The sequence below is a fragment of the Oncorhynchus clarkii genome, chromosome 23 (assembly GCF_045791955.1).
Source record: "Oncorhynchus clarkii lewisi isolate Uvic-CL-2024 chromosome 23, UVic_Ocla_1.0, whole genome shotgun sequence".
Classification (NCBI taxonomy): Eukaryota; Metazoa; Chordata; class Actinopteri; order Salmoniformes; family Salmonidae; genus Oncorhynchus; species Oncorhynchus clarkii.
This window is the reverse complement of record NC_092169.1, coordinates 2,316,709-2,331,516: the sequence shown is the minus strand read 5'-3', so window position 1 is coordinate 2,331,516 and position 14,808 is coordinate 2,316,709. Positions and strand designations below refer to the sequence as shown.

Here is a 14,808-nt window from a genome sequence, read left to right as displayed (position 1 = left end):
TCATTCCTGTCATTACTAGAATATTCTCAGTGGATCAGGGACACTGAAAGGGCACAACTAACAACCAGATGAGCTCAGAAGTTAAATGTAGCACTCAAAAACATTTAAGCATTTGAACTAATTACCGACCAGTACAAATTGTTACTCTGGATTATAGTGTTTATGTTTTTATACATTCGGGAATCATATTATGTTATCATGTTATTGTTAGTTTGAGAAGAACACAAATGTTTATTGCAGCCTGACATGTGCCTCAACTTTTATGAATAAATTATGTCTTACTACAGGGTATAAAGATATACTGTAACCACCAGCAGTAATTCACGTGCAGATAAATTAAAAGATAGTTTTGTGTGAACCTGGCCTGCAAGGCCAGCCTGAACTGAATAACCAATGTTCAGTACATGCCACAGGGCATGGGAGTCCAGGCTCCTTTATCCATCCTTATTTTCTAACAGTCCCTGCTTTGTTTGTTTTACAGAGAACTCCAGCCCTGGCTCGGTTTGACTTCAGAGCGGAGACTCTAAAGTGGGTAAAACGCATTGACGCACATCTCACGAGTGATTTCAAGAACATGCACAAAATATGTTAAGCTGAAGCAAAATATAAGCATTGGTGTGTTGTAATCATCATGTTACTGTACCATATAGGCATTCGTGTGACTGACTGACTGACTGGCTGGCTGGCTGGCTGGCTGGCTGGCTGGCTGGCTGGTGGTTTATATTCATCTCCACTCTCACATAGCAATTTCCATGTGGGTAGACCTCATTCTGAGTCTCATAGTGAAATGTTTCATGTGGTTGATGTGTGGTCATATTTCTGCCTTTGTCATATTGCTCATATGCCTTTTGACAGAATGCTCCTATTTTTAACTTGGCATATTGTGGAATCCAACAGCTAACATATATGTTTGTTGTTGCTCTCTTTTTCAGGGAGTTACCATTTCAAAAGGGAGACATTGTGTACATCATTCGACAGGTGGATAATAATTGGTTTGAAGGAGAGCATCACGGCAGAGTCGGCATCTTCCCGCGGAGTTATGTTGAGGTACAGACCGTTACAATATTGTAGCTGAAAATGAACTCTGACCTTTTCGTTACAAAATGGAACTCACTACAGTACGGTACAGACTGATGTGCCAAATTGACCAGTCATTGCAGTGTTATTACGACACAAGTCAATTCTTCAGGGTTATGACACCAGTCAGTTGAAAAGTTCAACAGTGGAAGAGGCCCAGTATTGGTATTCACTGGAGTCGTGTTCAGTAGGAAGAAACTGTTTTGAAACAGGGAGGTGCCACCTTGTCCATGGAAAAGCACAGATATTTGTTTCCTGTTGCAAAATGTTGTACTACAGTGTGCCCTCGTGAATGTGACACTGTTACAGTACCTATCATTGACTTTGACTGATTGCCTCCTGAACTTGACACTAGATCCTAGCATTGACATTGACCGATTTGTATTTTGGGCTTTGCGTGTATGTTTTCTCCAGCTCCTTCCCCCCACGGAGAAGGCCCAGCCAAAGAAGAGTGCCCCAGTGCAGGTGCTGGAGTATGGAGAGGCCATTGCACGCTTCAACTTTACAGGGGACACGGTGGTGGAGATGTCATTCAGAAAGGTAAAAAGAACTAGGTGTTAAGGGTTTTGAGGTTCGGAGCAGCTGTAACATTTGTTCCTCTTTTTACGTAATACAGATGGAAATCACAAGTATTGCAACATAGTACCATCATAGTTTCAGGATACAGGAAATACAGTATGCTTATCAGAAATCTTGTGTGAGCTGATGGTGTTTAGTTTGTGCTTGCTTTAATGTTATACTATGTTATCTTATATAATGGTTTGGGATGCCGATGTATGTCTACAGGGAGAGAGGATCATCCTGATTCGCAGGGTCGATGAGAACTGGTACGAGGGCAAAGTCTCTGGCACCAATCGCCAGGGTATATTCCCAGTCACCTACATAGAGGTGCACAAACGACCCAGAGTAAAGAATGGATTGGATTACCCAGACCCCCCCATTGGCCAATCACCTCACCGCAGCCTCAATGCTTCCCCTCAGGTAATGACACGCTCCACACACACACACTCTCTGGTATAGCTGTCTGTCCAGGAATACAACAACCTGTACACTTCAAGTTTGCCTCAGTTTTTTTTGTTTACTTTTGTGGCCTAGTATTGCTATTTATTTTAACTTTATTATTTGTGTTTTGTTTATTCATACTCATGTGTAATGTTTAATCTTTCCGTTTATGTCCCTCGTCCTCCCCTCTCTCTGGATGGTCATTTTGGTCTATAAGCTGAACCGTGTCCGTAACAACCGGCTCACCACAGCCCCCCTGCCCCTCCCCCGCTCCCCCCGCCGCTCTGTATCCCCCGAGGTCCATGCCATCTCCTCTGAGTGGATCTCCCTGACCATAGGGGGTGCCAGCCCCCCCACTGCCCCCACCCCTCCTCTACCCCCGCTCCCCTCTGTGTCTTACCGCTGGGGCGAGTACCTGCCCCCCTCCAAGTCTGCCAGCCCCGTGCCCCCCATCTGCGGCAGCCCCTATTGCATCTCTCCCATGGCCTCCCCCTCTGCCTCCCCCCTGCCCCCGCCCTACCCGCCCCGCCCTGGCTCGGCCACCCCTTTCCTCACCTTCACCCCGCCCCAGGGGGAGGACTTCCTTCTTTCCCCTCCCTCTCCTCGTCTGTCCCGCAGCCTGAGCCCCTGTGGAGGGGCAGGCCTGGAGAGCTGGTTGACAGGGGCCAGCCCCTTGAGCATCCTGGAGAGGGAGTTGATGGAGGGGGAGGGGGCAGAGGGAGACAGGGGCACTGGCCGCGAAGCCCTGGGCAGCTGGCGAAATAGCCCTGCAGAGGTATCTGATCAACTGCATGGTGTGCAGTGTTGCATCTCGGGCTCACTGTGGTTAGAACTGGAGTTCTTCCCTCCATGAGCCACAATAATAGGATGTTTCCGTTGTTGCTGCCTCTAGATAGATAATTGTGCAATAGATAGTGAATGACAACTAACTGTAATGTTGACCTAAAGTTGACCTTCCTCCAATGCAGTCAGCAGAGCTTACACGACTCATGTGTCATATTTTGGTCTGCATGTTTTTTTTGTTTGTGTGTGCGCTACTAACATGCACATGTTTGAGTGTTGAATTGAGTTTTCATATGAAGATTTATCTCAGGTGTTTGGAATGAAAACCATGTGACCGTGCATGATTAAATCATTGTATTTTTTTTAATGTGTTGAATGATTCAGAGGGGTTGCAGATTCTTGACCCCCACAATTATACCATCAGATTGGAAAATATTGTCATAGAGAAGCCAATTTGATTACTATTTGAGGATTAAGACTGGTTTGTGAACAATCTGAAACAAATGTATGAATGTTTTTATAGAAAATAACTTTTGTTTGAGAGATAGGTCTATGGATTTTTCTAACTGTGTAAATTGACTTCCACTACGATTGTGTTTATGGCACGCTGTTGGAAATGAATCGCATCTTCCAGACATCACCCACTGGGTACACACTGGTTGAATCAACGTTGTTTCTGTGTCTTACCGTCTAATTTCAATGAAATTACATGGAACCAACGTAGAATAGACGTTGAATTGACATCTGTGCCCAGTGGGGAACTCCTATTTGTGAGCCATAGAGTCTAATGTGTGTGTTCCTCTTACAGCTGCTGAAGAATGACAGTGACTACCATGGAAGAACCTCCAGAAGCCCTGTCATGTTGTTTGACATCCAGGACAACAACATGAATGCTAACTCATTCACGGTAAGGTGCTGATTTGCCTTTTGTGGGCGACAATAATGTTTGAAAATGAATATGTCTGGTATTTCTGGATAAGAAATATGTGGTGGGGATTTATCTATCATGATCTATGATGGTCGCTTGCTTTAACTCGTCACTGTTCATTTAGCTGAACTTCCTCACTTAACTAATCGTTTATCCTGAACCCCACATCTCAGCTTTAGACTGCTACTCTGAGTTTCTGTGAAGAACAAGTCAATAAGATGAAGATGACAGCATTCTTGCATGACCTTGCTGTCATCTTTTCCTCCCCACTAATTGTGCATATCATCTTTTGAATAGTGTCAGACGTGAACTAATAGTTCATTGTGACTGTGTTCATTCTATATGCCACTCACTCTAGTGTCTTGCTCTTCCATGCTTACCCCTCGGCCGGACTCCACCACCATCTCTTCTGGTGTTTCACGACTTTCCTGGTTTTGCCTGGTTTCTAACGGATCCCTCCCTTTCTGCCTTGCTACTCACTGGACCTCCTACCTTCCTTCTTCCTGTGCACCCTCTAACTCCCTGCCCTGCCCCTCTACCCAACTCCTTCATCTCTCCTTCTGGGCTGACTGGGAATTCTTTCTCTGACTGACTTCTGACCTGACCACTGTCACTAGGAGGCGGTGTGTAATGAGATCATGAATATAGCCGAGACCTCGGTGAGGTACTGCAGCACCCTCTCCCCCCACCCCAATGACTCTGTCCTCCACAGACTCCTGCCCCCCCTTCACCCCAGTAAACAATCTCTCATCATTTCCCAGCAACCCCAGTCCCACAGCAGCAGCCCGGAGCCAAGCCGTCTCAGCTGTGGAATGTGAGTATGGCCGTCTGACGTCTGTCCCTACGTCTAGTCTGAGCCCTGGATACTCTGGTTTCTGTTTTACTGTTGTACTCTGACTTAAGGCCCCAGTTCAACCGAGTCATGTTCATTAGGGCATGCCACGGAAAAGATTTTAAAATGCTTTGCAAATAGAAAACGAAAATGAGTCCCAGTAGTCGCTCCCTGTTTCAGTTGGTTTTAAACCATTTGGTGCCTACTGAACACTACCCTGGTCATGTAAATACGTCTCATATTTCGTTTCTGATACTATGTCTATCAAGTCCTTTTGTGGTTGTAGTTCTAACTTCATGTAATGTTATCCTACAGTTTCCAGGCTTTGTACAGTTATGTGCCACAGAATGAAGATGAGCTGGAGCTGCAGGAGGGAGATCTTGTCAGTGTCATGGAGAAGTGCGATGATGGCTGGTTTGTTGGTATGTGCCTGGGGGCTCAGGATGGATTCCCCAAAGATATGGTCATAGTCACATTCATCCATATAGGGTTACAGCAGAGTGACAGCAGAGTGACAGCAGAGGGTAAAACTGCCATGTGGGTAGTTTCTCAGAAATTGGCATATAGAGGAGGTTCAAACACATCGGGCTCTATTTTCTCAAACCTAACACAATGGTCAATCTTAGCGCTGGCAGTAGCGCTACAGGTGTCAAAAATATTTGAGCTATTTTCACAACCGGAATTAGTGGCGCAGTAGCAGGCGGTAGCTGGGTCTTGATGAATAAAGAAGTTGTGGGTGCGTCGCGGCTTGACACCTCACTGGCCAATCAGAACGTGCTCCATGGCTAAATATGTGGTCACTTTAAGTTGTGTATTTACGGTCTTTTATGTATTGCGTTGTCATCAACTCCTAGTCGTTAAATAGCCTCCCCCATATTTGCTAAATACGTTGAATATGTTTGCAGTCCACATTGTTCTAATTGCGTTGCTTCAATATAGAAATACATTGTTTTGTAGGGGCTGTAGGGGATAGGCCTACTGTATATTGGACATGGACATGCCAAACGTAGTCAATAAGCAAGATTAAATTCACTAGGCTATTGATGAGGCCTAAAAAGGCAGTGTATAATTCGAATAAAAATGGGGCTGTCTAAATAGTTACAGGCACCATAATTACTCCCCGTGGGCTTATAATACAGACAAGGCAACTTAGACAATGGGGGGGTTTTACGCACATCCAAACTTTTCACAGGAGCTGGACAAAGATTGAATATAAAGAGAAAGGGGGAATGTCCACTCTCACTGTTAATCTGCTCCCAAATGTAACGTTTTATAAACGTCATGGGGCCATCTTACTGATCATACTTGCACTTCTCCAGAAATAGCCATGTACATTCTCAACATAAACCCATTGTCGTTGAATCTTTATAATAAGTTTGGTTTTTAATCAAATGAAATGAAAAGCAATTCATCTGTTTGGTTTTTTTTCAACAACAACAATATTTCTAAATAGGATCGGGTCAGAAGCATGATGTCATAAATCGCATCTCTTGTTCCATGAACATAAAGCAAACCAACCAACCACAGGAGGTTGTTGGCACCTGAATTGGGGAGGGCGGGCTCGTGGTAATGGCCGGAGCGGAAAAGGTGGAACGGTATCAAATTCATTAATTACATGTTTCCACGAGCTTCAAATATTTATCTACACACATTGCATTTGCATTTCAAAAATGCACTGCATGTTCGAGCCATGGACAAATGAATATTGCCCAACCATTATAATAAGATTAGCCTACCATTGCCGTTGATATAGCCTGTTAGTGGCTTTGCCACGTGGAAGGTAAGCAAATGAACAGGCAAATAGCCTAGGCTACAAGCAGATTCTGCACCAAGCACAGCGATTGGAATTCCTGCGATTGGACAGTTAGGTCCAAGAGATGAAAGTGTAAGATACAATTGTTTTAACAAAATTACAAAGGAAAAACAATAAACAGTCTATTGTAATGACATGATGTTTCTAAACAGACTTCCTACAGTCACTGGCACCTTTCATTCGATGGGTATCTCACATAGGCCTATTGAGTCCTAACTTTTCCCAGAAGCTGCATGGACAATAATAATGTCCAATATAAAGAAATACGGTAATGGCAGTTGACTCTTTTGCTGCGGAAGATATTTTAATAAAACATTGGTTATAGGCTACTGATTAGGCTACTGATTAGGCTACTGATTAGGCTACTGATTAGGCTACTGATTAGGCTACTGATTAGGCTACTGATTAGGCTACTGATTAGGCTACTGATTAGGCTACTGATTAGGCTACTGATTAGGCTACTGATTAGGCTACTGTGTGCCTCCGCTGACAAAATCGATGCCATAACCAATTGGATTACTGCTAAACCAGATTTTAGTGAGTCTTAAATATCACCAGTAGCGCTACTTGAAATTGGCACGTTTTTAATGACACACATCAAATATTTCCACCCCTTCCACCTCGGCGCAAGCGAGCTGATATATATAGCAAAGCGCTGGTTTTTAACAACTCGGGAATTGCCAATGAGCGTGCGTTTGGCCTAAAAAATAGAGCCCGTAGAGTTCAAAACATGTGTTTATGTTTATGTACTCAATAGTAGTGGTTGCTATTATGTCACATAAGTAGGCACATTTGATTGCAAAGACTAACAAATGTTGTTGTTGTTTTGTTCTCAGGTACCTCGAAGAGGACAAAACAGTTTGGCACGTTTCCAGGAAATTACGTAAAAGAGGTCAACTTATAACCTGTCAACAAACATTTATAGTGTGAGGAGAACCTAGCTCTAACCCTTGGTTGCCTGTTGAGTGTTGGGAAATAATTACTGTTACTCTTGACTCTTTAAATTAGGACAGTTATTTAGTCAAGTGAATACGTTTGTCTAATGTAAGTGATCAGTTTGGTCTGAGGTATGTTAAGGTGCATGAGGTGACAATAGGAGAAAGCTAGCTGTTGACCCTCTGCCCAATCGTCAGTGTGGTGTACACATACCCTAACCACGTCCTGCACAGTACATGGCTGAATTTATCATATGATATTCTAACAATGGAATTTTTAGTAAAACAATTCAATGTCACAAACTGCAGCATACACTGAGTGTACAAAACATTAGGAACACCTTCCTAATATTGAGTTGCACCCCCCTTTACCCTCAAAACAGCCTTAATTCATCGGGGCATGGACTCAAAAGTGTCAAAAGCGTTCCACAGGAATGCTGGCCCATGTTGACTCCAATGCTTCCCACAAGTGTGTCAAGTTGGCTGGATGTCTACTGGGTGGTGGACTATGCTTGATACACACAGGAAACTGTTGAGCTTGAAAAACCCACCATTGTTGCAGTTCTTGACACACTCAAACCGGTGCGCCTGGAACCTACTACCATACCCCGTTCAAAGGCACTTAAATCTTTTGTCTTTCCCATTCACCCCCTGAATAGCACACATACACAATCCATATCTCAACTGTCTCAAGGCTTAAAAATCTTTCTTTAACCTGTCTGATCCCCTTCATCTACACTGATTTAAAGTGGATTCAACAAGTGACATAAGGGATCATAGGTTTTACCTGGATTCACCTGGTCAGTCTGTCATGGAAAGAGCAGGTTTTCCTAATGTTTTGTACACTGTATATTCTTATACAGTAGGTATAGTACTTGCGGTGTGTCCTTGTGATTTGTTAACTACTATACAAAGTATTTTTGAAGCACATGAATGTCTATCTATATGAGGGGGCAGTAGCAGAGCAGTTTATGGATCAAGAGAGCGGTTCTTACAACCTCCATGATGGATCAGGAGGGCTCAAATGTGTAGTTGCTGCACTAGAGAAATAGGAGCTGTTATTCATTGTATGTACCTTCCAGGACCTATGTTGGGAAAAGTTGTTTTATTTAACGTTGAATGCAGATATATTTGAAGGTTGACATGACTTGCTAAGCTGTCTAGAATACATTTTTTTTTTCTAGGAAAACCCATGTAGTGTTTGGTTGGACATACCATGAAGGTACCAGCCTGTATGTGATGGCACATACTTGGACCGTGTCCAACAGACCATATTCCTTGGGTTTAAATATCAAAAACCCATTGACCTGACAGCGAACTTAAAGCAACAAATTTATAGGCCTGCTATAATGTGTATCATCATGGAATGGCTTGATTTTGTTAGCTCAGAAGGCACTAAAAGTTAGAAAGCTATGTTTGTGACAATGTTAGGCTTGTAGTCTTTATACAAAATAGCAGAACACTCTTACCTCGGTGTAGTCCAAAAGCTTCCAATGCCATTTTAGTATTGCCTCTGGTTTCTATTCAAGGTCTGTACTATAATTCGAGCACGTTCATCTGCATGATAGAAATCCCAATGATCAAACATATTAGCTAAGCTTTCTGTCAGATGAAGTAATGAATGCAATCAGGAAGACTGGCTGTGCTATGTATGTACCTGATGAAGATAGCTTGCGTGTGTGTGTGTGTGTATGAGCTAATGGGTGAGTGTGCGTGATCTTCTGTGATTCCTGTGAGGTAGCTGGTGGCAGACAGCTGCCTAAACTAGACTGGCTCCAGTGGAACCACAGGACAAGGCGTGGTATGCCACCTATTTTTTTAAGCACTTAACTGTATTAATAGCTAGGTTTCCATCTAATTGGCGATAGATTTGAATGCGAATATTCGACAATCCGCATGAAAACAATATGCACATTTCCCCACCAGGGATGTGTTTGAATCAAATGGACTTGTTGTGGAGAAAAGGCTCTGCGTGATGACGTAGTGCACATAAATATAACTTTTTTGCGGTCAAATTCCCATGCCCCAAAAAAGTGAAATGTGTTTCCATCGCATTTTCAACGCTACTGATGGTTTTGTCACAAGAATGTTGTGTTATATAGAGAATATGCCCACTTTGGTCTTGGCACGTGCGCTTTTAGCCAACAGTTCACAGATAGAGTGCGGGTAGGCTAGCCTACATTATGTGATTATTTGAATTGTCAAACAGCAGCTAAGCATCAATTATCATGTCACGAGAATATTTATTGGAATGGAGCATTAAGCTCATCTCCTTGCACTTTCACCACCCTGTGAAGTTTATGATAACTTATTCAATCTATAGCTTAATAAACTGCATGTTTTCCCGAGTTGTAGTGGGACAACCACACAACATATCACATGACTCCCAAGTTAACTTCAATATGATATTATATCAATATTTTCTTACTAAAGGTATTTCCACCGCCATTTCTTGCATAATTAATTTGACTGACAACAACAAAAAAACATTGGAAAGTTTACCGACAAATTATTTTTAATTTTATCCGACATGTAATTTTCTTCGCGTTAAAAAGGTTAGTGCCGTCATTATTTTGAGGTCTAGGCACAACAAGAAAAACATGACTAATTATCTTTGAGCTGGACTACTCCCTTGAGGAAGATTGCTTTGAAATCGGATATCAAAGCATCGAAGTAGTCTTCTTGTGAGGACAGAGGTCCCCAATTTCAAAGCTTCATCAGATTTGTAAACTGGTAAAAGGCATGCACCATGTCAGAATACTGTATATTCTGAAAACTTGGTAGATTGAAAAAAAGGACGCCTTATGTTGTGGCAGCTCTCCTTTCTTCTCTCTTAACTCATATCAAATTCTTCCTCTTTATGACTAACTGCTATCTATGTGTTCTTCAGCGGAATCCTAAATGTCATGAGTGACAGTCTAGGTTCACTAGGCAGTATAATTGAAATTAGAGTATATCAGTTAGACTATCAACATCTAACCAGTATTATTACCTTTTTTACAGTAGTAATACTAATCTAGTTCCTGGAGTGATACTGATTAAGATTATTTATATGTTACATATCTTTATTTATCCACTTGATGAAGTTAGCTACAGTAGTGCAGTGATGATTAGCATTGACCAAATTGGGACATGGTCTGGAGTTATTAAGTGGCTACCCCCTATCATGTTACCTTGTGAGATATGTATTCTACAATGAAGTACAGCTCTGCCTGTTTACTAATTTGTCTGTTGTACTTGAAAGGAATAGAAAGCTTCATTCTGTCAAGCTGTTACAATGTTTGTCATTGACATGAGACGATACAACACTCAAACATCCGACATCGTTTATCCCTAGCTTTTTTACAGCCAACATCCAACATTGATGAGAATAGTCTTGTGTGACAGTTGTTCTTACCAAACCAGTTACATTGTGCTGAGTTTGTCTCTAAATCATTCATATGACTATCAAGAAGTATTTTGCGGCAACAGTGAAGCATAGATGAGGTGTTCTACTCACAGGCGGTAACTTAATTGGGAAGGACGGGCTGTAGTAATGGCTGGAACGGAATCAATGGAGTCATATCGAACACATCAATCATATGGTTCTCATGTGTTTAATACCAGTCCGTTTACTCCATTCCAACCATTATTATGAGCCGTCATCCCCTCAGCAGCCTAATGTGGTCCGACTGTATGGCCATTCATGTGTTTGTAAGTAGTGTTTCTTACATTTCCCCTTGGTCTGCTGTACATAACGGCCATAACTTATGTTTCTGAAGGATAACCTGAGTGGTGGTTGTATTATGACTCCGCTGTGAGCTGTTTACCACATAGAGATACAGTATAACACAATGTGTTCTATTTAATTATGTGGTTCCCCCATGCTAGCACTTGCACTATAGATATTACCCTTCTCCAACACAGACATCCGAAGTCAAAACAAAGCTTATAAGATCCAGGGACAATTTAATAAGGAAAGGTCTGTTCCATGTCAAACTGGCTGTATGATAGACTTTGGCAACAAGCAATCGCTCTTCTTGTGCTATCGTATTATAGCCTTTACAAGTCAGTGTAGAATGTTGATGTGATAATGTGCTCCATGAAACATCGCAGGATGTATGAATGTATGATTGTGGAGTACTGTATACACACATTATGTAAAAAGGATCCGTGCTTTCAGCTTGAATTAACATGTAAACCATTAAAACAGCCTGGCACAATAAGGATTGTAAATATGTATAATAAAGAAGTATGGAATCCAAGTGATGGGAAAAGTCACATAAAGCTCTATCAGTTGTTCCGGCTTATTTACCTGAATGATTTTTTGGGGGGCAAAGCACAGAGTGAAGAGTTATTTAGCACAGACAGTTTGATGCATATGAAGTAACATTACGCTGCCATTTTTGTGAGGATCGTAATGCCTTATTTCAGATACAAATTGTGCCTAATTTTCATTTGCTTTTATTGATGATCACAGAAATGTATCCATATGTCATATTTAAGGATATTACTATTGTTTATACCATGAGATTTAGTCCTTGATGGGAGAATAGATGTACTAGGTACCACTACTGTACCAGTACCTTGACTAAAGTGTGACACTGCTTCAAAGATATTATTAATGATCAAGGCACTTAACCCTCATTTGCTCCAGCGGTGCCGTACTACTATGGTTGACCCTGTAAAACAACACATTTCACTGCACCTATCCGGTGTGTGACAATACTATATATATTTTGTTTTCTTTAGTTTGCCAAGATGCACAACCTGCAACCTGTTTGTTTTCTTTTTTTTTTCTTTTTTTTTTGCAGTGCTGTTTCAGTGTCAATATTAAAATGAAGACAACACTATTTACTGCTGTGATTTCGGTATTATGCCATATTTAATAAAACTATATAAAGCATCCTGAAGTACCATGTGTCTCATGTCATTTAATAGGTCTAACTTTCAAACAACTGAAGGGTTCAGTTGTATTTAATGTTGTTTGACTAAGCTTATTCTGATCATTTTCTCAAAAGCCCATACTGTACACAACAGACTCACAGACGCAGGTATACTTCTGAGAACCTGAGATGTCATGGATAACGCTGATTATATAATCAGTGCTAGATAGGAGACAGCACAAACTCATTTTGCCGCGGGGGCCGCATTCGGTCTTCCACGAGGTCCGAAGGGCCGCACTGAAATGTTTTTTATATTTCCTCGCTGTCACAATTTGGAAACTGTAGTGCTCTATCCATCGTTTATGGAATTTTCAATACTCCCCGACTGTCTATATTTATTTTTTTGGGATGATTATTAGCCAGCTGGACACAGTCAAGAAACTGTTTAAATGTAGGTCCATTATCATTCCTACACAGTTTAGTTTTAGTCATTCTAATAAAGTATATTGAATATATTGGACCCCTTAGTGGGCCGGATCCGATCTGTGGGCCGTATGTTTCACATCAATGATCATGGAAAAGTAAACAATTTTGGCTACAGTGAGTCCGACACCACCAACAACATCCCAATTGAACCTCTGATTTGAAAGTGATCAATACAGTTCAAATGATTTATATTGCTTTGTTAGGCCTACTCGATCATGCACTGAGAGGCCCCGATACAGTAGGCCTAGTAGGACAGTTTCTGTGTAGGGCCTACATTCATTTGCTTGTCTCCTATCTTACTCTTATATAGTCCAATATGTGAACATGTAAACTTTTTCATTAAATCATGAAACTTGTTACACTTGCACAGTTTGGGGCCCTGAACATTTTCAAATATGGAGCCATCGCAAAAGAAACGACACATTTTCCACCATTACCAAATAATGTATTTTGCATCATATCTCCTGAACCAAACATTATAACATAGAAAATGTCATGTCTACGTTTTGATGGTCAATGATTACAACGGTGCCATGTACAACATCATAAACAGTTCCGATTATTATTTCTGTGCCATACAGTCTACTGCTGTCGTCTTTCCCCTGGCTGTGAATGTAGAGACTGTGTGACATGACACTGTAAATTCATGGAACACAGAAAGGCCTTTGAAATTGTCTGGACCCAGGGACTTGGTGATATCATGGGCACGTACAGTGTACCTCAAGTGCTTGTGGGTGCCAAATGCCACTCACCAATCCTCAAATTATATTTCAGAAGAGAACATTTCCATTTTGGAGCAATTCACAATTCTCGTTTATGATTGTAGTAACAGTCTAGACAACATCAATCAAGCTCATTTTGAGATCATGAATAAAGGAACAGAAAAGGAGAAAATCCTTCCACAAATGATGCATTGGTGCAGCACATCAAAATCAAGGAATACAAATGTTCTTTTTATAGCCCTTTTCACAACGATTGTCATGGAGTCCTTAACAACAACCCAGCTTAAACCCCCAAAGAGCAAGCAGCAGCAGCAAAGGAGAAACAAAGAAAAGATGGACGGAAACCCTTTTAGCTGTACCGAGTAGAAGGTTGGAGTGCATATGACCATCTAGGCCAGACAAATGGTCAATTTAGGCAAGATAGTATGGTCTAGTATACAGTATGTCACCAAGATTCAAGGCATGGATGACTATCAGGGTCGTAGTAGATCAGAGTGTACAAGACCCTCTAGCCAGAGAGTCCACATATGCCGGCAAAGATCAACTTTATCCATATTGGGACATAAGTCCATAGAAATAAAAAAGCACAAACAATAGTCACTGGGTGTGTTGGGGCCTTCTGTGTAACATTGTGGCTAAGCCATCGGAGTCATAGTCTCTTGATGGGCATGGGTCCTGAGATCCTCAAAAGGTTCTACAGCTGCACCATCGAGAGCATTCTGACTGGTTGCATCACTGCCCGGTATGGCAACAGCTCGGCCTCTGACCGCAAGGCACTACAGAGGGTAGTGTGTACGGCCCAGTACATCACTGGGGCCAAGCGTCCTGCCATCCAGGACCTCTATACCAGGCGGTGTAAGAGGAAGTGCCTAAAAATTGTCAAAGACTCCAGCCACCCTAGTCATAGACTATTCTCTCTGCTACCGCATGGCAAGAGGTACCAGAGCGACAAATCTAGGTCCAAGAGGCTTCTAAACAGCTTCTACCCCCAAGCCATAAGACTATTGTTCATCTAATCAAATGGTTTCCCAGACTACTTGCATTGCCCCCCTCTTTTATGCTGCTACTATTCTCTGTTACTATCTATGCTTAAGTCCCTTTAAATACTCAACCCACATATATGATATATTATATATATTATATATTACCTCAATCACCTCGACTAACCGGTGGTGCCTTTTCCTACTCTGTACCGGTACCCCCTGTATATAGCCTTGCTATTGTTATTTTACTGCTGCTCTTTAATTATTTGTTACTTTATTTCTTTTTTTGTGTGTATTTTTCTCAAAACTGCATTGTTGATTAAGGGCTTGTAAGCAAGCATTTACCTGTTGTATTTGGTGCATATGACAAATAACATTTTAT

At 41.7% G+C, this 14,808-nt stretch overlaps 1 protein-coding gene across 4 annotated transcripts in view; it reads left to right on the top strand.

Annotated features, from left to right (window-relative positions):
- The window catches only part of LOC139381175 (sorbin and SH3 domain-containing protein 1), a 70,379-nt gene extending 58,114 nt beyond the window's left edge, over nucleotides 1–12,265 (top strand). For all 4 annotated transcript variants that reach the window (XM_071124567.1, XM_071124566.1, XM_071124568.1 and 1 more), the window contains 9 exons: nucleotides 482–528; nucleotides 933–1,047; nucleotides 1,492–1,617; nucleotides 1,864–2,058; nucleotides 2,297–2,854; nucleotides 3,671–3,769; nucleotides 4,408–4,604; nucleotides 4,938–5,044; nucleotides 7,272–12,265. In XM_071124567.1, the coding sequence (XP_070980668.1) occupies nucleotides 482–528; nucleotides 933–1,047; nucleotides 1,492–1,617; nucleotides 1,864–2,058; nucleotides 2,297–2,854; nucleotides 3,671–3,769; nucleotides 4,408–4,604; nucleotides 4,938–5,044; nucleotides 7,272–7,339 (1,512 nt within the window). In that variant the 3' untranslated portion in view covers nucleotides 7,340–12,265. The remainder of the gene's footprint in view (nucleotides 1–481; nucleotides 529–932; nucleotides 1,048–1,491; nucleotides 1,618–1,863; nucleotides 2,059–2,296; nucleotides 2,855–3,670; nucleotides 3,770–4,407; nucleotides 4,605–4,937; nucleotides 5,045–7,271) is intronic.
- Nucleotides 12,266–14,808: the final 2,543 nt, after the last annotated feature.